General features: G+C 40.5%; 2 protein-coding genes and 1 non-coding gene across 10 annotated transcripts in view; 1 reads left to right on the plus strand and 2 right to left on the minus strand.

The window, feature by feature from the left end:
- MCMDC2 (minichromosome maintenance domain containing 2) overlaps positions 1 to 14791 on the plus strand; it is a 48534-nt gene extending 33743 nt beyond the window's left edge. For 5 of the 6 annotated variants that reach the window (XR_013527870.1, XM_035276659.3, XM_035276658.3 and 2 more), the window contains 2 exons: positions 3627 to 3736; positions 14160 to 14791. Coding sequence is in view for 4 of the 6 variants with exons in the window: in XM_035276659.3 (XP_035132550.1) it covers positions 3627 to 3736; positions 14160 to 14326 (277 nt within the window). In the remaining 2 variants the exon portion in view is untranslated. Of the gene's footprint in view, positions 1 to 3626; positions 3737 to 14159 lie in introns of those variants that run through there. The other variant, XM_035276660.3, reaches the window with a different exon arrangement.
- Positions 1 to 19989, minus strand: part of LOC128929846 (uncharacterized) — a 148013-nt gene extending 128024 nt beyond the window's left edge. For all 3 annotated transcript variants that reach the window (XM_078352572.1, XM_078352571.1, XM_078352570.1), the window contains exons 1-2: positions 19889 to 19989; positions 18040 to 18151 (exon numbers count right to left, since the gene is read on the minus strand). In XM_078352572.1, the coding sequence (XP_078208698.1) occupies positions 18040 to 18122 (83 nt within the window). In that variant the 5' untranslated portion in view covers positions 18123 to 18151; positions 19889 to 19989. The remainder of the gene's footprint in view (positions 1 to 18039; positions 18152 to 19888) is intronic.
- Positions 17902 to 17994, minus strand: LOC118148701 (small nucleolar RNA SNORD87). Its single transcript, XR_004735617.1, has one exon. It is a non-coding gene; the product is annotated as a small nucleolar RNA SNORD87 (small nucleolar RNA).
- Positions 19990 to 23352: the final 3363 nt, after the last annotated feature.

Here is a 23352-nt window from a genome sequence, read left to right on the forward strand (position 1 = left end):
TGAGCAACAAAATGCTAGTTACGCCTCACCTCTACTGTGATGGTCAAATCCCCTGTCATACTGTACGACATGAGGTCATGAGGAGAGCAGCCAGCATGGTGAGGAGCTGAAAATTATGTCTCATAACATAGGAAAGGAATTAGAAATATTTACCTTGAAGGAAAGAAAACCTGGAGCAATAGAAAAGTTATCTTTGAATATCTGAAGAGCATCTTATTAAGAGGTCTCAGAAAACAGAACAAGAGACCTGTAGGTAGAAATTGCAGTGAAACTAATTTCAGCTTAGATTGATAGAATCTTGGTTATAGTTAGTTATAGTTATAGTTAGTTGCAAAACTTTCAAATGCCCTTACTTATCTCCCTTTTATAGCTGAATTTCAAAAAATCTTATACATTAAATGATTTATGCAAAGTCATACAGCTTATAAATTCCAGAGACTCAGCCCAGGTTTTCTGATTCTTAAGTTCAGCAGTCATTCAGGTACATTACATTTGCTTAAAGGAGATCTTTCAGGTAATGGAAGCTGGTTGAAAAATTAAAAATAAAGGAATGGATTGCCTCATGAAGCCATGAATGCTAGGAGAAGTCCAAAAGAGATGGGAAAATGAATAGCCCAGGATATTGTAGAGGAAATTTAGTTTTCTGATGAAAGTTTGAACTTTGAATTCTAAGATCCCTTCCAATCCTGAAATTGCAAACAAAAATCTTGCAAATTTATGGGGATTTTAGATAAATGAGGGACTAAAAGCAAAAGTCAAGGATTAGTCTGTAAAAGATATTTAGTTAAATTAATTTTCCCAACTGTGTATTTATCTGAACAAAACTTGGGGAGGGGAGTGTGGAATGATAAATGAATGCCAGTATGAAAACCAACTCTTTTATTATTATTAATATTATACTTTAAGTTATGGGGTACACATGCAGATCTTACAGGATTGTTACATAGGTATATACATGCCATGGTGGTTTGCTGCCTCCATCCCCCTGTCACCTACATTAGGTATTTCTCCCAATGTTATCGCTCCCCAAACCTCCCCACCCCCAGCTATCCCTCTCCTAGCTCCCCAACCCCCAACAGACTCCAGTGTGTGATGTTCCCCTTCCTGTGCCCATGTGTTCTTATTGTTCAACACCCACTTATAAGTGAGAACCTTCGGTGTTTGGTTTTCTGTTCTTGTGTCAGTTTGCTGAGAATGATGGTTTCCAGATTCATTCATGTCCCTGCAAAGAACATGAACTCATCCTTTTTTATGACTGTACATTATTCCGTGGTGTATATGCGTGACATTTTATTTATCCAATCTATCATTGATGGGCATTTGGGTTGGTTCCAGGTCTTTGCTATTGTAAACAGGGCCTCAATGAACATACATGTGCATGTGTCTTTATAATAGAATGATTATAATCCTTTAGGTATTTACCCAGTAATGGGATTGCTGGGTCAAATGGTATTTCTATTTCTAGATCCTTGAGGAATCACCACACTGTCTTCCACAATAGTTGAACTAATTTATACTCCCACCAACAGTGTAGAAATGTTCCTATTTCTCCACATCCTCTCCAGCATCTGTTGTCTCCAGATTTTTTAATGATTGCCATTCTAACTGGTGTGAGATGATATCTCAATGTGGTTTTGATTTGCATTTCTCTAATGACCAGTGATGATGAGTTTTTTTCATATATTTGTTGGCTACATAAATGCCTTCTTTTGAAAAGTGTCTGTTCATATCCTTTGCCCACTTTTTGATGGAGTTGCTTGTTTTTTTCTTGTAAATCTGTTTTAGTTCTTTGTAGATTCTGGATATTAGTTCTTTGTCAGACAGGTAGCTTGCAAAAATTTTTTCCCACTCTGTTGGTTGCCAGTTCTAATGATTGTTTCTTTGGCTGTACAGAAGCTCTTAAGTTTAACTAGATCCCATTTGTCTATTTTGGCTTTTGTTGCCATTGCTTTTGGTGTTTTAGTCATGAAGTCCTTGCCTATGCTTATATATCTAGGTTTTCTTCTACAGTTTTTATGGTGTTAGGTCTTACGTTTAAATCTTTAATCCATCTGGAGTTAATTTTTGTATAAGGTGAAAAGAAGGGGTCCAGTTTCAGCTTTCTGCATATGACTAGCCAGTTTTCCCAACACCATTTATTAAACATGGAATCCTTTCCCCATTGCTTGTTTTTGTCAGGTTTGTCAAAGATCAGATGGTTATAGATATGCAGTGTTACTTCCGAGGCCTCTATTCTGTTCCATTGGTCTATATCTCTGTTTTAGTACCAGTACTATGCCATTTTCATTACTGTAGCCTTATAATACAATTTGAAGTCAGGCAGCATGATGCCTAAGCTTTTTGCTTAGGATCGTCTTGACTATGTGGGCTCTTTTTTGGTTCCATATGAAGTTTAAGGTGGTTTTCTCCAAATCTGTGAAGAAGGTCAGGGGTATCTTGATGGGGACAGCATTGAATCTATAAATTACTTTGGGCAGTATGGCCATTTTCACAATATCAATTCTTCCTAACCATGAGCATGGAATGCTTTCCTATCTGTTTGGGTCCTCTCTTATTTCCTTGAGCAGTGGTCTGTAGTTCTCTTTGAAGAGGTCCTTTACATCCTTTGTTAGTTGTATTCCTAGGTATTTTATTCTCTTTGCAGCAATTGTGAATGGGAGTTCACTCATGATTTGGCTGGCCGTTTGTATGTTATTGTGCATAGGAATGCTTGTGATTTTTGCACATTGATTTTGTATCCTGAGACTTTGCTGAGGTTGTTTATTATCTAAAGGAGATTTTGGGCTGAGATGATGGGGTCTTCTAAATATACAATCATCTGCAAATAGAGACATCTGTAAATAGAGACAATTTGACTTCCTGTTTTCCTAATTGAATATCCTTTATTTCTTTTTCTTGCCTGATTGCTCTGGCTAGAACTTCCAATACTGTGTTGAATAGGAAGGGTGAGAGAGGGCACCCCTGTCTAGTGCCAGTCTTGAAAGGGAATGCTTCCAGTTTTTGCCCATTCAGTATGCTATTTGCTGTGGGTTTGTCATAAATTGCTTTTATTATTTTGAGATACATTCCATTGATACCTAGTTTATTGAGAGTTTTTAGCACAAAGGGCTTTTGAATTTTGTTGAAGGCCTTCTCTGCATTTATTGAGATAATCACGGGGTTTTTGTCTTTGGTTCTGTTTATGTGATGGATTACGTTTATAGATTTGAGTGTGTTGAACCAGCCTTGCATCCCCAGAATGAAATCTACTTGATCATGATGGATAAGCTTTTTGATGTGCTGTTGCATTCATTTTGCTAGTATTTTATTGAAGATTTTTGCATCGAGGTTCATCATGGCTATTGGCCTGAAGTTTTCTTTTTTAGTTGTGTCTCTGCCAGGTTTTGGTATCAGAATGATGTTGGGAAACCAGCTCTTTGATAATAAGTCAGGATACTGGCTTGTTCTGGAACTGTCTAAGTTGGTAAGAAAAACAGTGCTTTGAAAAGAAACGAAAAATTTTTTTAAAGTAAGAATATGCTTTAGGTGTGGCTAGGGTTCACGTGTGTCTTGGTTTGTTCCTGCCAAAATATACATTATTTTAATAACATCAACATATTTTGATTGGCAACTATTTTCTTTTTTAGCGTTTCCCTATCTGAAGCCCATGCACGACTGAACTTAAGGAACGAAGTGCGTAAAGAAGATGTGCTGATTGCAGCCTTACTATTTGAAACATCTCTCACATTGAAATATGGTAATAGATTAAATTATTAATGATCACTACAAATAACTTTATTTAAACTTAAATATTCTTAGTTAAATTAAAATGTTACATATATTTTTAAAATATTATTTTAAAGAATAATAAATCTCTACCAGGTAAGGCCTGTTTTAGTTTGGACATTTATTAACTGTTTCTGGATAGTGTCATCATCTGATATTAAATTCCTTATTATGCATGATTGTTGCCATATTTGAACTTTTGCATTGCTTAAAGAATTTTGAGGGGAAAAGTACTTAATACAACACATAAAATGATTTTAATTTATTTTCCTTTTAAAATAACATGCAACATTTAGGTATCAAACAATCCCCCACAGTGGAGTTAGGCAAAATAGCAAAAGAAAATCTGATCATTGGCCAGGTGCAGTGGCTCATACCTGTAATCTCAGCACTTTGGGAGGCCGAAATGGGTGGATCACAAGGTCAGGAGATCAAGACCAATCTGGCCAACATGGTGAAGACCGATCTCTACTAAAAATACAAAAATTACCTGGGCATGGTGGCCTGTGCCTGTAGTCCCAGCTACTCATGAGGCTGAGGCAGGAGAATTCTTGAACCTGGGAGGCAGAGGTTGCAGTGAGCTGAGATCATACCACTGCACTCCATCCTGGGCAACAGAGTGAGACTCTGTCAAAAAAAAAGGAAGGAAGGAAGGAAGGGAGGGAGGGAGGGAGGAAGAAGATCTGATCATCTTGTATCAACACCTTCACTAAACTGCTAGTTTTAATACTATGTCTATAGCATTTGATTTTTTGAAATGAATGGCACTTGTTATGTTTTTGCTAATAAACATACAAAAGGTAAGGGTAAGGAGAGTTATTCCCCCAAAGTTCTTGGTTGAAATAGGTAAGACATTAATTTTTTTTTTTTTTTTGAGACAGAGTCTCACTATCTCGCCCAGGCTGGAGTATAGTGGCACAATCTCAGCTCGCTGCAACCCCTGCCTCCTGGGTGCAAGCAATTCTCCCACCTCAGCCTCCTGAATAGCTGGGATTGCAGGCGTCTGCCACCACACCCAGCTAATTTTTTGTATTTTTTTTATAGAAACGGTTTCACCATGTTGCCCAGGCTGGTTGTAACTCCTGACCTCGTGATCCGCCCCCCTCGGCCTCCCAAAATGCTGGGATTACAGTCATGAACCACCACACCTGGCCTTTTAAAAAAATTAGCATTTCTTTTAAAAATGTTATTATCATTATTATTATTATTATTGAGACAGAGTTTTGCTCTAGTTGCCCAGGCTGGAGTGCAATAGTGCCATCTCAGCTCACCACAACCCCCACCACGCAGGTTCAAGTGATTCTCCTGCCTCAGCCGCCCAATTAGCTGAGATTACAGGCATGCACCACCACACCGGGCTAATTTTGTATTTTTAGTAGAGCCAGGGTTTCTCCATGTTGGTCAGGCTGGTCTCGAACTCTCGATCTCAGGTGATCTGTCCGCCTCAGCCTCCCAAAGTGCTGGGATTGCAGCGTGAGCCACTGCACCTGGCCTATTTTTTTTTTTTTTAATCTTACTTTAAGTTCTGGGATACATGTGCAGAATATGCAGGTTTGTTACATAGTTATACATGTGTCATGGCAGTGTGCTGCACCCATCAACCTGTCATCTAGGTTTTAAGCTCCTCATGGTATTTGTCTTAATGCCCTCTTTCCCTGTGCCCCCCACACCCTGACAGGCTCTGGAGTGTGATGTTCCCCTCCCTGTGTCCATGTGTTCTCATTGTTCAACTGCCACTTATGAGTGAAAACGTGGTGTTTGGTTTTATGTTCCTGTGTTAGTTGGCTGAGAATGATGGTTTTCAGTTTCATCCATGTCCCCACAAAGGACATGCATTCATTCTTTTTTAATGGCTGCATAATTTTCAATGGTGTATATGCGCCACATTTTCTTTATCCAGTCTATCATTGATGGGCATTTGAGTTGGTTCCAAGTCTTTGCTATTGTAAATAGGGTTGCAATAAACATATGTGTGCATGTGTCTTTATAGTAGAATGATTTAAAATCCTTTGGGTATTTACCCAGTAATGGGATTGCTGGGTCAAATGTTATTTCTATTTCTAGATCCTTAAGGAATCACCACACTGTCTTCCACAATGGTTGAACTAATTTACACTCCCACCAACAGTGTAGAAGCATTCCTACTTCTCCATAGCCTTGCCAGCATCTTTTGTTTCTTGACTTTTTAATGATCACCATTCTAACTGGTGAGAGATGGTATCTCTTTGTGGTTTTGATTTGCATTTCACTAATGACCAGTGATGATGAGCTTTTTTTCATATGTTTGTTGGCTGCATAAATGTCTTCTTTTGAGAAGTGTCTGTTCATATCCTTTGCTCACTTTTTGATGGGATTTTTTTTGTTCTTATAAATTTGTTTAGGTTCCTTGTAGATTCTGGATATTAGTCCTTTGTCAGATGGATAGATTGCAAAAATTTTCTCCCATTCTGTAGGTTGCCTGTTCACTCTTATAATAGTTTCTTTGCTGTACAGAAGCTCTTTCATTTAGTTAGATCCCATTTGTCAATTTTGGCTTTCATTGCAATTGCTTTTGGTATTTTAGTCATTAAGTCTTTGCCCGTGCCTATGTACTGAATAGTATTGCCTAGGTTTTCTTCTAAGGTTTTTATGGTTTTAAGTTTTACATTTAAGTCTTTAATCCATCTTGAGTTAATTTTTGTATAAGATGTAAGGAAGGGATCTGGTTTCTGTTTTCTGCATATGGCTAGCCAGTTTTTCCAGCACCATTTATTAAGCAGGGAATCCTTCCTCCATTGCTTGTTTCTGTCAGGTTTGTCAAAGATGATCAATTTGCTCTATCTGTATATGCTTCTCCTATTCTGTGTTTAAGACTACATTTCGGGCTAGGTTCAGTGGCTCATGCCTGTAATTCCAGCACTTTGGGAGGCCGAGGCAGGTGGATCACCTGAGGTCAGGAGTGCGAGACCATCCTGGCCAACATGGTGAAACCCTGTCTCTCTTAAAAAAAAAAAAAAAAAAAAAGACTACATTTCATTAAATCTAAGACACATCATTTTATGTAATTCTACCAGTTTTACCATGCTATGCCATCAATTGTTAAGATACAACTGGAGTACAGTCATAAGGTGAAAATGTATGTCTTTGAATTGAAGAATTATAATATTATTATATTAAGGACTCCTGTGATAGAATATGGCTGAATTTTTTTTTTTTTATTTTTGAGACACTCTCCTTCCATCACCCAGGCTAGAGTGCAGTGGCACAGTCTTGGCTCACTGCAAACTCCACCTTCTGGGTTCAAGCCCCAGCCTCTAAGTAGCTGGGACTACAGGTGCGTGCCACCACACCCAGCTAATTTTTGTATGTTTAGTAGAGACAGGGTTTCACCATATGTTGGCCAGGATGGTATCGATCTCTTGACTTCATGACCTGCCGAACTTGGCATTCCAAAGTGCTAGGATTACAGGCATGAGCCACCACACCTGGACATAAATGTAACTTTTATGTACATTGGGAAACAATGTGACTTGCTTTATTGTGATACTCACTTTTTTGTGGTGATCTGGAATTGAACCTGCAATATCTCTGAGATATATATTAAAGTAAAAGTGTAAAGGTAATTTGAAGTTTATTAATATTATTATTATTATTATTTTTTTTGAGACGGAGTTTCGCTGTTGTTACCCAGACTGGAGTGCAATGGCACGATCTCGGCTCACCACAACCTCCGCCTCCTGGGTTCAAGCAATTCTCCTGCCTCAGCCTCCCAAGCAGCTGGGACTACAGGCACACACCACCATGCCCAGCTAATTTTTTTGTATTTTTTTTAGTAGAGACGGGGTTTCACCTTGTTGACCAGGAGGGTCTCGATCTCTTGACCTCATGATCCACCCGCCTCAGCCTCCCAAAGTGCTGGGATTATAGGCGTGAGCCACCACTTCCGGCCTGAAGTTTATTATAACTTGAGAATTGATATATTAAAATTATACTGTTATATGTTCTTATAGTATGCCTCCTAATTATCACTACTTGAATTAAATATTCATTAACTTTTTTCCAATCTGTGTCAATAAATATTTATTGGATGATAACTAGGTGCTAGGCATTAGTTACATAGTAGTGAAAAAAACAGTTACAGTCTCTACCCTGGTAGAACTTCCAGCCTACTGAGAGAACAGACATTAAAAAGTGAACAGATGGGCCAGGCATGGTAGCTCACACCTGTAATCCCAGAAGTTTGGGAGGCCAAGGCAGCAGATCACTTGAGGTCAGGAGGTCAAGACCAGCCTGACTAAATGGTGAAAGCTATCTCTACTAAAAATACAAAAATTATCCGGGTGTGGTGGTGAGTGCTTATAGTCCCAACTACTTGGGAGGCTGAGGCAGGAGAATTGCTTGAACCCAGTAGGTGGAGGTTGCAGTGAGCCGAGATCGTGCCACTGCACTCCAGCCTGGGTGATGAGAGCAAACAAAAAGAAAAAAAAAAAGCAAACACATGGCCGGGCATTGTGGATCATACCTGTAATCCCAGCACTTTGGGAGGCCAAGGCGGGAGGATCAGTTGAGCCCAGGAGTTCAAGATCAGCTTGGGCAACATGGTGAGACCCCTGATCTACACACACAAAAAATTTTTTTAATAGCTGAGTGTGGTGGTGCATACCTGTAGTCCCAGCTACTCAGAAAGCTGAGGTGGGAGGATGACTTTAGCCCAGGAGGTCAAGGCTGCAGTGAGCCATGATCATGCCACTGCACTTTAGCCTGAGCAACAGGGTGAGACCCTCTCTCTCAAAAAAAAAGAGACACTAATTAATATATAATACAAACTGAGATAGATGCTATGAAGAAAATCAACAGGATGTTATGAGAAAGAACAACGGAAGGGACTTCCTTTGGATTTTAGGGAGACCTCTCTAAGGAAATGATATTTATTTAAGCAGATAGCTAAAGAATGAGAAGTCAAGTTAGAGGGAAACCACATATGCAGGTGTTTTCAAAATACTGAAAGAGGGCCAGGGTGGCTAAAACATAGTAAGCAGAGTAAGCATAGTAGTTGAAATTAGAGAGGAAAGTAAGAACAGACAGATCATGGTAGAAAATTGGGATTGTAATCCAAGTGCAATGAGGAACAGAGAACTATGTGATCAATTATACATATATTTTTTTCTTTTTTTTTTTTTTTGAGATGGAGTTTCGCTCTTGTTACCCAGGCTGGAGTGCAATGGCACGATCTCGGCTCACCGCAAACTCCGCCTCCTGGGTTCAGGCAATTCTCCTGCCTCAGCCTCCCGAGTAGCTGGGATTACAGGCACGCGCCACCATGACCAGCTAATTTTTTGTATTTTTAGTAGAGACAGGGTTTCACCATGTTGACCAGGATGGTCTCGATCTGTTGACCTCGTGATCCACCCGCCTGGGCCTCCCAAAGTGCTGGGATTACAGGCTTGAGCCACCACGCCCAGCCGATCAATTATATTTTTTATAGACCTCATCTGGAGTTGGTATGGAGAATGAGTTGGAGGGGGTTAAGAGCAGAAAGTGGGAAACCAGTTGTAGTTCAGGTAATTGATAATGAGAGACTCAACTAGGTAGAGTCAGTAGAAGTGGAGAGAAATTAGTGAATTAGAGATACACATTAGATGCAAAAACCAAGAGGTTGTACTCATAAACTACATTTAAGAGTTGAGGGTAGGGGAAGGGAGGAGAGGGAGTATTAAGGAAAACTCCCATGTTTCTGCCCTGAGCAACTGGGTGGATAATCATGCCATTTAAAGATTGAGGAGAAATAAAGAAAAAGAGCTGGGAGAAAAGTCAAATTATAGATATAACTTTGAGATATTCTATAGGCTGAACACAGTGGCTCACACCTGTAATCCCAGCACTTTTGGGAGGCCAAAGTGAAAGGATTGCTTGAGCCTAGGAGTTTGAAACAAGCTGGGCAACACAGCAAGACCCTGTCTTAATTTAAAACAAAAATGGTTGGGCACAGTGGCTCTCCCAGCACTTTGGGAGACTTGAGGTGGGCGGATCATGAGGTCAGAGGTTCAAGACCAGCCTGGCCAACCAGTGAAACCCTATCTCTACTAAAAACACAAAAATTAGCTGGGCATTGTGGCCTGTGTCTGTAATCCCAGCTACTTGGGAGGCTGAGGCAGGAGAATTGCTTGAACCCGGGAGGTGGAGGTTGCAGTGAACCAAGTTCATGCACTCCAGCCTAGATGACAAGATTGTCTCAAAACAAAACAAATATATATATATATATATATATTTGTATGTGTGTGTATATATATATATATATGAAATATCTCCTTTAAAAATAATGATATATATATCTTGATCCTTGAACCCAGGAGGTGGAGGTTGCAGTGAGCCGAGACCATGAACTCCAGCCTGGGTGACTGGAGACTTTTTTGAGACTCTGTCTGAAAAAACAACCAAAAAAAGATATATCTTTTTTATACAAAAAAGGAGATATCCTACAGATATATCAATAGAGAGATAAAAGAATCAAGCTTAGAGAAAAGTTTTAACCTAGGAATATAATTTAGCAATCACCAGCATAGAGATGGTACTCAAAGCCAAGGAATGGATGAAATCACCTAGATAGAGACTAATGAGAACTCCAGGACTGCCCTTGAAGATTCCAATATTTATAAAGTGTTGTGTGATTTTCTTTCTAAGAAATGAGCGTGTTTCTAGAAAGGAGCAGAGTGATCAACTGAATCACATGCTACTGAGAGTTTGAGTGAGATTCAACTTAGTAACCAAAAGGCTGTAGGTAGCCATGATCAGAGCTATTTTAGTGGCATGGGAATGGAGATGAGGCTATGGAGACAGCACACATAGACAAACTATGAAGATGAGAAAAGAAGTAAGGGAAAACTGGAGGAGGATGTGTGGTTCAGGAAGGAACTTTTTATTTTTAAGATATAAGGTATTAAATCATATGATGTGCAGTAAAGAATAAACTAATAATACTATAGAAAAAGAGGAAGATCAACGTGTGAAGTACAAAAAAGGTGAGAGGGGATAGGATCCAGAGTGTATGAATTAGCCTCTGATAGATGAGTCACTTTTTCATTTTACAGATGGGAAGAAAACGGATACAGAACCAGGTAAGTTTGTAGGTCTGGCCATACACTTTATTCAATGTCATCAGCTGAAAATGAAAGGTTTGAGGAGAAAATAATGGAATATAATAGTCATTGTGGGGGCTAGAAGTGTCTGAGGGAAACAAATGCCAGGCAGGCAGGGACTGTTTAAAGGTACTGTGATTCACTTAAAGGGAAAAGAAATGCCAGTCGTGTGATTTTCTGCCTAGCAGCCTTCATGCCAGCACAAGGTGAATGGTTGGGTTCCTGCAGAATTGAGGTTTTGATAGGTGAGTGTGGCAGAGTGGTGCTGAGGGGCAAAGGAGTGGGGGGGGGGGCTGGCAAGGGAGGGACTATTAAGCTGATTAAGGAAGGAAGTGAATTGGAGGAAGCAGATTGGAGGTCACTGAAGTAGACCTGAAACATTTGAGCAAGTGAGCTGGAAGCATAGGAGGTAGTGTAGGGGAGTGGGTTGTGGATTTGAAGTGAGTGGGAACTCAAGGTTTTGAAGTAAGTTTCTTGTGATATTAGTTTCCTATAACTGTGGGGTGTATGGCTGATGTGGAAGAGAAATGTGGGAGACATCTCAAGGGAGTTAAATGGGTCATCCACATGAAAATCGCTTTATGTCAGGTATTAGGGAAGAAAGGAAGATTGTGAGCCAAGTGCTGAGAGCTGCTGGTTGGCTATAGGAGAAGGATGGTAAAACCAGGTGGCACTGAGCATCAAAGGAGAAAGGATTTTTACCGAAAGAGAAGCAGGGGAAAGAATGGTCTGCAAGTAACAGAGGGGCTACAAGCTAGGCTCTGATTGTGTCTTGTGACACTATGTATGTGGGATGTTTGGGAAAAAATAGCTTCATTTTGGAGAGGCACAAGGAAAGCAGTGTTCTTAAGGAACAGTAAGCTTTCAGAGAAGGTTAAGTAGGAAAGGGAGCAGTCAGAAGTCTGAGGCTCTTAAGAGGCTCTAGGAAGGTAGTCACTGTTTGGCTAGCAACTGTACGCTTGACCTGTCACATTTAAGTATTTGTTCAATGAATTAATGAAGAAAAGAAGAACTTAACTCTTCATGGTCAATTTTTAAATTGAAGTAAAATATACATAAAATCTACTTATTTTAACCATTTTAAAATGTTCAGTTCTGTAGTGTTAAGTATATTCACATTTGCTGTTGTGCAACTGTCACCACTGTTCGTTCATCTCCAGAACTTTTTCACCTTCCAAACTGAAACTGCTTACCCATTAAACATTAACTCCTCATTTCCTCCTCTACCCGCCCCCCCCCCCCCCGCAACCATTAACTCTACTGCCTCTATGTATTTGACTATTCTAGGTACCTCATATAAGTGGAATCATACATTTGTCCTTTCATGACTGGCTTATTTGATTTAGCATAATGTTCTCAAGGTTTATCCGTATTATGCATGTATTAGAATTTCCTTCCTTTTTAAGGCCAAATAATACCCTATTGTATGTAAATACAGTGTTTTGTCTATCCATTCACCTGTCAATGCATATTTCTGTTGCTTCCATCTTTGACTATTGTGAATTACACTGCTATGAACATGGGTGTGCTAATATTCTCTTTGAGACCCTGCTTTCACTTCTTTTGGGTATATACCCAGAAGTGAAACTGCCATATCATACAGTAATTGTTTACTCTTTTTGATGAACTGCCATCCTGTTTTCCACAGTGGGTGTACCATTGCCTATTCTCAACAGTGCACAAAGGTTCCAATTTCTCCACATCCTCTCCAACACTTGTCATTTTCTGTTTTTTATTTTTATTATTTTTTGCGACAGAATCTCACTCTGTCGCCCAGGCTGGAGTGCAGTGGTGCCATCTCTGCTCACTGCAACCTCCGCTTTCCAGGTTCAAGTGATTCTCCTGCCTCAGCCTCCTGAGTAGCTGAGATTACAGGCACGTGTCACCACCCCAACTAATTTTTGCATTTTTTTAGTAGAGACAGGGTTTTATCATATTGGTCAGGCTGGTCTTGAACTCCTGACCTTGTGATCCACCAACCTTGGCCTCCCAAAGTGCTGGGATTACAGGCGTGGGCCACCTGTATTTATTTTTATAATAAATCCTTCTGGGTGTGAGGTGGTATCTCATTATAGTTTTAATTTGTGTTTTCCTAGTGATTAGGGACGTTGAGCATCTTTCTCATATGCTTATTGGTCATTTGTTCTACTTTAGAGAAATGTCTACTTTAGTCCTCTGCTCATTTTTTTGATGATTGTTTTCTTATTGTGGATTTACAGACCCCTTTATCAGATATGATTTGTAAGTATTTCTCCCATTCCATGGGTTGCCTTTTCACTGTTGATTGCATCATTTTATGCAGTTTTAAATTTTGATGTGGTCCCATTTATCTATATTTTCTTTTGGTGCCTGTACTTTTGATGTCACATTCCATCAAATATAGATTTCATCAATGAAATCATTGCCAAATCTAAAGTGAGTTTGTCCTTTTCCCATAAAATGTTCTTAAAACCCTTCTATAGATTAATGTCTGCCTTTACGTGAATGGTTTTTTTTTTTTTTGAGACTGAGTTTGGCTCTTGTTACCCAGGCTGGAGTGCAATGGCACAATCTCGGCTCACCACAACCTCTGCCTCCTAGGTTCAGGCAACTCTCCTACCTCAGCCTCCTGAGTAGCTGGGATTACAGGCACGCGCCACCATGCTGAGCTAATTTTTTGCATTTTTAGTACAGACGGGGTTTCACCGTGTTGACCAGGATGGTCTCGATCTGTTGACCTCGTGATCCACCCACCTTGGCCTCCCAAAGTGCTGGGATTACAGGCATGAGCCACCGCGCCCGGCCTGTGAATGGTTTTAACAACTGAGAAATGTACTACAATGTCTTCTATCTTTGATCATCCATTTAAGCTTTATCAAATAAAGATTAGTGCTTCCCTACCTTCCAGTGCCTTTTCTCCCTACTCCTTTCACCTCCTCACATCACTCTTTGGCTTCAAAACTATAATGACTATTTCAGTAGAAGACAAATTTCTATAGTTTCAAACCTTAAAATATAAACATCGACATACTTCTTCCATTGGCCCTGGTACCAATGTTTGTGCATTTACTGAACCTGCTTTCTGGGTTTCAGAAAACAAGAGTCAGATTTCAATGATTATTGAAATACTCTACTGAACAGGTCATAACTTAATTTTTTAGCTTTTATTTTTCACAGAATCACACGGGCTCAGACTTAATTTTTAAGATTATATTAAAGTATTTTGGTTGAAAATGTGATTTCATATGTGTCATTTTAAGGAGTATTTGTCATTTACACTCTATTATCTTCTTCATTTAGGGGCCACTGTATTTTGTGTTGCTCCGAATGCAGTATTTCCATTTGAACTGTATAATGAAGAATACTTAGAGCAAAGGGATCTCTATCTGACTCAGTGCCAACAACAGCTGGAACAGTTTATTGCCACATATGGACCTGGGACGACTATTTTCTCTAGTGATGAATAAGTAATTTGAGGAATTTTTGTTCTTTCCTACCTAAGCAGTGGAGAAAAAGTGTGAGTATTTTGAGAGTGACTTTGAATTAATGCTTCCATTAATACTGTGTACAGGAATATATTACAATACTATTTTTAAAAATGCAAAATATAGTCCCCTCAAAACTGCTAGCAGGATAAATACTAATCCAAACCTCTAAAACCAAAAGAATTTTAAAACTTAGAATAATTTGAAATGATAAAGTTGTCAAGAATACTATAAAGAAAAACCTTGTGGTTAGCCCAGAATACCAGTGAACAGATAAAAATGTAAAGAATGTTGCAATGTAAGCAATATGAAAAATGGCAACCTTTATGTTAGTTCATTCTATTGTCACAAGACGGCAATCTCTTTACCTACAAATTATTTAAAAATTTTTTTTCCATTTGTGAACTTGCTAAACTGATGAGTAAAAACTTTATACGTGAAGATTTAAATGTAAGGCCTTTTCATACTTTATTATTGACATGTCCATTACATACCACTGTTTTAGAAGCCCTAAATATGGAATCAGGAAAAGCCTTGGAAGTTTTCCTTATGTATATGCCAGGTTAAATGAAAAAAATACAGGAAACCAAGGAGCTAATAACTTATAAATTGGTTCTTTAATCCTAACTGATTACAAGAAAGGTTCCAAAAGGCAAATAAACCAATTTGCAAATCTAGTCCTCATTTTTGGAGAGAAGATACCTGCCTTGAAAAGATAGGGGCATTGGCTGGGCAAGGTAGCTCCTGCCTGTAATCCCAACACCTTGGGAAGCTGAGGTGGGCTGATCGTGAGGTTGAGATTGAGACCATCCTGGCCAACATGGTGAACCCTGTCTCTACTAAAAATGCAAAAATTAGCTGGGCATGGTGGTGCACGTCTGTAGCCCCAGCTACTCAGGAGGCTGAGGCAGAATCGCTTGAACACAGGAGGCAGAGGTTGCAGTAAGCTGAGATTGTGCCACTGCACTCTAGGCTGGCAAAAGAGGGAGACGTCTCAAAAAAAAAAAAAAAAAAAAAGATAGGGGCATCATGAATAAACAAACCTATCTTGTAAAATTTATAAATACTTTTTAGTTCAGTTTTCATAACTTTAATAAAAGATCAGTTCTATTCACAGAAAAGCAGAATGTCATTACCAAATTGCCGCTTTATTAATCAAGATGCTACCATGCATCAATTCTTTCAAAATTGATCCCTTCATAAGGCTGCTTAACTATGCAGCTGGACCTCTCCCACTCTCCAGAGGAAGTTGTTCACTACTATTGAATACCTAACTAGTAGCAGGGACTTAACAGTATTAATTTTCAGAAGACAAAGGTAGTATTTTTGGTTTTTGATAGGGTCTCACTCTGTTGCCCAGGCTGGAGTACAATAGGGCAATCTTGGTTCACTGCAATCTCCACCTCCTGCATTCAAGCAATTCTCCTACCTCAGTCTCCCAAGTAGCTGGGATTACACGTGCGATCCACAACCAGCTAATTGTTGAATTTTTAGTAGACAGGGTTTCCCCATGTTGGCCAGGCTGGTCTCAAACTCCCGACCTCAGATGATCTGCCTGCCTCAGTCTCCCCAAGTGCTGGGATTACAGGTGTGAGCCAACGCACTCACCAACAAAGGTAGTGTTCAACAACATATTTACATTACAGTTCTATAATGTTGACCTTTATTTTGCATCTCAAATACATTTCAAATATTTCTGGCTCTGTATGGGGTGAAGTCAAAACACATTCCTATTTTATGAAACTAGGATCCTTTTACAATTTGAAAGTTTAAAAACATTTTTTGAGACAGGGGCTGTCACCCAGTATGGAGTGCAATAGCACCATCTCAGCTTCCTACAGCCTCGACCTTGCAGTCTCAAGCAATTCCTCCATCTTAGCCTTCCAAGTAGCTCAGGCACATGCCACCACCTGGGCTAATTTTTACATTTTTGTAGAGATGGGGTTTTACCATGTTTTCCAGGCTGGTCTCAACGTATTCCTCCCATCCCAGTACCTCAGCTTCCCAAGGCGATGGGATTACAAGGGTGAGCCACCATGCATGGCACAAAAATGACTTATTTACTTATCTATATTTATATAGTTGTTACCCAAGCTGGAGTGTACTGATGCAACCACAGCTCACTGCCACCTTAGTCTCCCCAGCTCAAAGGACCCTCCCAACCTCAGTCTCAAAGAGGGCCACTTCCATACAAAAAATTAAATGTTTACATTTCTCATTACAGGGGTTGCATTTACTAAATCTTTTATTTCAGTACCTAAAGAGTGTAAGTGTACATTCAGAAAGATAAACAATTACAGGAGGTAATACATTAATATTAAATATGATGCCAATGGTGTTTTGAAAGTTATTGGATAATTAGAAGGGAGTGGGGTGAAAAATTACTTAATGGGTACAAACTACACCATTCAGGTAATGGCTGCACAAAAATCTGACTCCAAACTACTTCATATACCCATGCAACCAAACTGTACTTATACCCCACAAGTCTATACTTGAGGGAACTAAGATGTTGCTATATAGGTTTTATATCATGTATCACATGCAAATTATAACCTTGGTAAAAGTAATTTATAAGCCAGTACTCAACAGAAGATTTAGCTGTAAGCCTTCATTCACCCAGATATAAATTCAGCTTTAGAATTCTTACCAATTTAGTCCTAGACAGACTGGCCTGGTTCAGTCTTATTTCTCATAACACAGCATATTGCTTAGTTATTATGTGTACTAGTATTAGGATGACTTTTCGTTCACAAAGATGAAAAGCAAACTGAATAAGGTGAAACGATTGCTATTTGGCATTAAGAAGTTTTAAGAATCCAACCACCTGGCACAACAGCAGGCTCTGAAGGGGAGGCCAAACAGGAAACCTAGAGGTACAAACAATGTTTCCCCACCTGTTCGCCTCAATGAGAATCACCACCCACAAATAAGCCAATTATTGACAAGATTATATTGTTTCGAGTATGTTAAAAACAGGCCTGACTAGTGAGTATGAGAATGGAGCTCTTTAGAGCGGATTTAAAAGAAAACAATTTATTGTTCAGCAATTTAAACAATTAGCCAAACACATATTTTCTCCATAATTTATTGTGATGTTTATCAACATCAAATAAAATACTCATTTCATCATTTACTTCTGTTCATGTTTTCTTGACAGTCTTCAATTTTCTTTCCAAAATGTTGCATGCCACACCTCCAAAACAAAGTCAGAAACCAACCGTGAAAATCATTCCATACTCAAAGTTCTCATATAACCTCAATATTAACAAGTGCCCCTCAAAAATTAATGTTGAGAATACACACATGCAAAGGCAAGTCAACAAGAATTGGCCCCCACCCTTTGGAGTTTATCAGATACTTTCTGAACTATCGGCAGATACAGTTGCTTGACAAATCACACTTACTTGAGGCAGCAAAGCAGAAGTATTTTTAAATACAACAGTGAAGAACATTCATCTACAGCAACCTATATGCTAAAAAAAAAAGAATATTCATTCACCCCTCTTAATTAAATATTGCCTTGCATGCATGTCAGTAATTAATCAATGTAGATTACTGGCATCTCAGTCTTAATTAAAATTATTTCTTCAAAGACACCCTCAGCTGGGTAAACGGCAAAAAATAATTTAAGTCATCATTGTGCCAGCTATTAATCCTATCTGTCAAGAATACATAACATTAATTTTAGGTACCTCAATACATGCTGTATGATCCTAGTAGTTATTTCACAGACTTTTTTAAGTTTTTGGAAAACATCTGTCATGATGACCTTCATACATCTTCAACTCAAAGGCTTTCTTGCACCTGGAAATTAAATATTACATTCTGAATTCCCATTTTTATTTGCATTTGTTTGGCATCTTATATGTACGAACGGTCCAGGAAGAGAATCTCATTAGGTACTTGCAACCTACCTTTCAGACCCCTAACCCATTTTTTAATAAAAAAGTACTGGCTGGGTGTGGTGGCTCACGCCTATAATCCCAGCACCTGGGGAGGCAGAGGAATAAAAATTATTTGAACCTGGGAAGCAGACACAATTGTCCCAGTGAGTACACAGCCACTGCTTTTCTGTCTCACAGCTTGACCCGGATGAACTATAAGCCAGGTTAGATGTATAAAAACTAGCATGAAGACTTTCACCTAAAAAGATTATAATGGCAAATCTAGCAGTTTTTAGAGCAGAGATACTTATATTGGCATTTTTACTGGACACATTCCTGTAAAATTAAGTCCCAAGTTAACCGAATACTGCAAAGGGCATGGCCTGGGCAAAATATCATACAGCACCCCAGGAGAATAAATAATTGCCAAAGCAATATTAAATGACTTGGAACTAGACTCTATCTTTACAAAGCTTAAAAATTGGGCGGGGCCCGGCGGCTCACGCCTTTTAATACTACGTGGGCGGATCACCTGAGGCCAGGAGTTCCGAGACCAGCCTGGCCAATATGGCAAAACCCTGTCTCTACTAAAAATACAAAAAATTAGCCGGGCATGGTGGCACATGCCTGTAATCCCAGCTACTCAGAAGGCTGAAGCAGGAGAATCGCTTGAACCCAGGAGGTGGAAGTAGCAGTGAGCCGAGACTGCACCACTGCAGTACAGGGGTGGTGGCGGGCGCCTACAATCCCAGCTACTCGGGAAGCTTAAGCATAGAATTGCTTGAACCCGGGAGGCGGATGTTTCAGTGAGCCGAGATTGCGCCACTGCACTCCAGCCTGGGCGACAGAATGAGACTGTCTCAAAAAAAAAAAAAAAAAAAGTTTCTGAATAGCTAGCAGGTTTTTCCAGGCCCCCAGGGGCTGACCCGGTTTCTTCTGTATTATGTCCAGAAATACACGTCTCTATGTAAATGTAAGCATCTCTATGTGTGTGGCAGGCATTTAGCCTAAGGGCCTTCTATACTTGCACGTGTTGTCCAAGTTCTCCAACCTCCACGCCTTGACTTTGGAGCCTATTACAAACACCGACTACCTCTATGAATGGGCCGTGACTAGTACTGACTGTAAACCGTGCTTACTAAAATTCCAAAGCCACTCACAAAGTACGGTTAAATAAGGGTCATCCTGACATCTAAGGGATCGTCATCTCCCCATATATAAAATGCTCCCTTTTAAGGAAAATAGGCTGCCTACTAAAGGCCTGAAACCGCCAAGGCCGCACGCACAGCTTTGCTGGGTACACAAGAGAGAGGTGGCCAAGGCCGGGTGGAGCACAAAGCCCCCGGTGGTCCCTTGCAGGCGCCTTCTTAAGTCACAAGGCTCTTGACCAGTTTCTGAGCAGAGAGGACAGTGAAGCGATGTTGATGGAACAAGGTCAGGTAAGCCTCTCAGGGTGGTTACTCTCAAAACGCGACTGCGCAGATGGCTCAGGAACTAAGCTCGTGGACCTTGGCGCTGGGAGCGTAGCCTTTCGGCCTACGCAGCCGCCGCCCGCTCCGCTGGCGACTGGGGAAGGCACAGGGGCCGCGCTCTGCACCCACATGGCGGAGGAACCCGCACGTAGGGTAGGGGGAACTAAGACCGCAATCACTCTCACCTCGCAGAGCCCAGCGACTGGCCCTCAGGCTCCGCCACCGCCACATCAACATGATCGACGGCTCTTTACTCTGCTTTCTCCCTCGCCGGCCGCGCGAGAAAGGAAGCGCTGCGTCCGAGAGCCGCACTTAGGCACTCCGGTGGCCCCGCCTTTTCCGGTACGCGGCCCCGCCCCTCCCCGGGTGCGAAGGGGGGCTGAAGGCAGGGGCTTGCGGGGGGCGGTTAGACCTGCACTTTCGCTCTGTTACTTGTTAGCGCTGTGCGGCGCCGCCCTGTGCCACACAAGTTTATGTTGGGGACTTTGTGACTTCCGCAGGGGCTTTCAGGCTCAGGAGTATCTCTGCTAGAGTTAGTCAGTGATTAATCTACCAGTTTGCAGTGAATGCAAACGAGCAGAATATGCCCTAAAAGGCAGTGCGCATTGGCTCACGCCTGTAATCCCAGCACTTTGGGAGGCCGTGACCGGCAACTCACTTGAGGTTAGGAGTTCGAGACCAGCCTGGCCAACATGGTGAAACCCCCGTCTCTACAAAAAATGCCAAAAAATTAGCTGGCTGTGGTGGCGCGTGCCTGTAGTCCCAACTACTCGGAAGGCTGAGGCGGGAGAAATCGCTTGCAGCCAGGCAGCGGAGGTTGCAGTGAGCCGAGATCGCACCACCGCAGTCCAGCCTGGGCAAGATTCGTCTCAAACAAACGAACAACAACAAACACACACACATATAGCATTCATAAACCAATTACCTAGCTTGTTTATGAACATGTTATAATTTGCTATTGATTTCTATGTTTTATTACTCCTGTTTTTCTTAGTCATTATATTGTGGAATCTTGGCTACAAAGCACTGGGCTTGGTGCTGGAGGAGAAAGGTTTATGATCTTGTTGCCAGAAACTATACACATGAAAGCATATAATTAAACAATTGAATCCGTTAAAGATAGATCACCTCTCCTTTAACTTTTTTGATTTTTGGTTGGTTGGTTTTGTTTTTTTTGAGACAGGATCTTCTGTTGCACAGCCTGGAGTGCAGTAGTGCAGTCATGGCTCATTGCAGCTTCCACCTTTTAGGATCCTCAAGAGATCCTCGCACCCTAGGTGCTCACCACCATGCCCTGCTAATTTTTGAAATGTTTTGTAGAAATGCGGTCTCACCATGTTGACCAGGCTAGTCTCCAGCTCCTGGCCTCAAGCGATCCTCTCACCTTGGCTTCTCAAACTACTGGGATTACAGGCCTGAGCCACAGCACCTGGCCAGTCTCTCCTCTAGAAACTGGAAATCTAAGAAATGAATACAAAATCCAGTACAAAATTTCAGTTTGCCTCAAGTAACATAGAGTATGAATATCTAAGCCTAGTAAGCCTAGCAAAACAAATTGTGATTCTACCTCCTTTAACAAAGGATTGCAAAGTGCTTTACAGGAGCTTAAAAATCTTTGTTTGGACCTTCAAGTGGAAGCTGTTTCTTCTGTTAAGTAGTCACATGGACCCAATCTGCTTCATTGGCTAGGATTCCTGGCTGGATGTTGCTTGCACAACCTAATTTTGCAATCTGGGCAGTCACCTGCAGTGTGAAGGAGCAGCTGTGGGAGCCACCATTACTGAAAGGTGTAAGTGAAAGTTAGTTTGGACATCAAATCCATAGATGCTAAGGCAACAATTTAGGCAAGTTCTTGTTGCCACTGTGCCCAGGGCCATATCATAACAGGAGGCAAACATGGACAGTTCCTCTGCCATGGTTCCGAACAGGCTAACTCCTGCATTGCTGACAGCTTTGTGGTGTCTCCTGCAGGCACTCACAGGGCATTCATTGGCCTCTACTAGGAAGAAATAGCTGAGCTAGGTGGACAGATTTGGAAGGGGCCACTGCCTTATTGACTACTATGCTCTTTCTTCAGAAAGGATACAATTAAATATCTTGACTAAAATTTAAATGTTGCTAAAACTGTGTAACCACCCATTTCAGGTTATCATCTTAGTCAGTTATTTTAATTACTAATGTCATTAAATGTCTGTTTTCAACTGCAAGTAACAAAATATGCAACTAAAGTAGCTTCTGGAAAATGAGGAGTATATTATTCCATATTACAAGAAATCTAGAGGTAGATGGTTCTAGGTATTATTCCATATTACAAGAAATCTAGAGGTTGATTAATTTAGCAGGAAAACACTGTCAGGGTTTCTGGTTGACTTCTCTGAGATTCTTGGTTTTCCCTTCATAGTTGCAAAAAGTCTCCCATACCTGAAAACATTATATCTTTTTTGTTTTTGTTTTTTGAGACAGAGTCTTGCTCTGTCACCCAGGCTGACATGCAGTGGCGGTATCTTGGCTCACTGCAACCTCTACCTCCTGGGTTCAAGCTATTCTACTGGCTCAGCCTCCTGAATAGCTGGGATTACAGGCGCCAGCCACCACACCAAGCTAATTTTTGTATTTTTAGTAGAGACAGGGTTTTATCATGTTGGCCAGGCTGGCCTCAAACTCCTGACCTCAAGTGATCTACCCACCCCAGCCTCCCAAAGTGCTGAGTTACAGATGTGAGTCACTGTGCCCAGCTATATCTTCCTATAACAACATTCAAAGGCGGGAAGGAGGGACATTTCACATGTTTCTCTTTTAACCAGGGTGGAAAATCTTCCCCAGAATGCCCACAGTAAACTTCTCTTCCGGTGTCACTGGCCTTGATTGGGTTACTAGTCCAGGCATTGTCAGCCTATAATATGAGAAAGTGGACTCTGACAGGGAAGAGAGACACCTGTTGGGTAGGCTGCTAATAGTGCCTGCACACACAGAGGAAACTTAACTTTAAAGTGTGAGGGTATTGCTCTGAATCTCATGAGCTCACTTCTCTTTACTATACAAAGTGAGAAAAAGATTACAAGGATATGATGAAAGATATAGGAATTCTGACAAAGAATGGATACAGATTTTCAGTTCCACTTATGTTACAAAAGCAAAAATTGCTTTTGTTTAGCACAGCTTTATTGACATATAAAAACTGCACATACTGAAAATGAAAAATTGAATAAGTTTTGACATACGTGGAAACATCACCTGTGAAACCTTCACCACATTCAAGATAATCAGCATATTAATCATCCACAAACATTTCTTCATACCCTAATCCAAAAATCACCCTCACATCACTCTGCTCAGCTGCACCAGGGAACCACTGATTCGTTTTCTGTCACTATAGATCAATTTGCTTTTTCCATAATTTGTTTAAATGAAATCATTCAGTATATACTTTATTTACAGTGTTATTGAGGAATTTTTGACATACAAAAAACTGCACCCTATTTAATGTATACAGTTTGATGGGCCAGTATGCACTGTGTTTTGGTCTGGCTGCTTTCAGTCAGCATAATTATTTTGAGATTAATCCATGTGGTTGTGTGTTACAACAGTTAATTCCTCTTATTGCTGAATGGTATTCCCTTATGTAAATACACCACAAATTTTTTTTCTG

This window comes from Callithrix jacchus, chromosome 16 (assembly GCF_049354715.1).
Source record: "Callithrix jacchus isolate 240 chromosome 16, calJac240_pri, whole genome shotgun sequence".
In the NCBI taxonomy this organism is placed as follows: domain Eukaryota; kingdom Metazoa; phylum Chordata; class Mammalia; order Primates; family Cebidae; genus Callithrix; species Callithrix jacchus.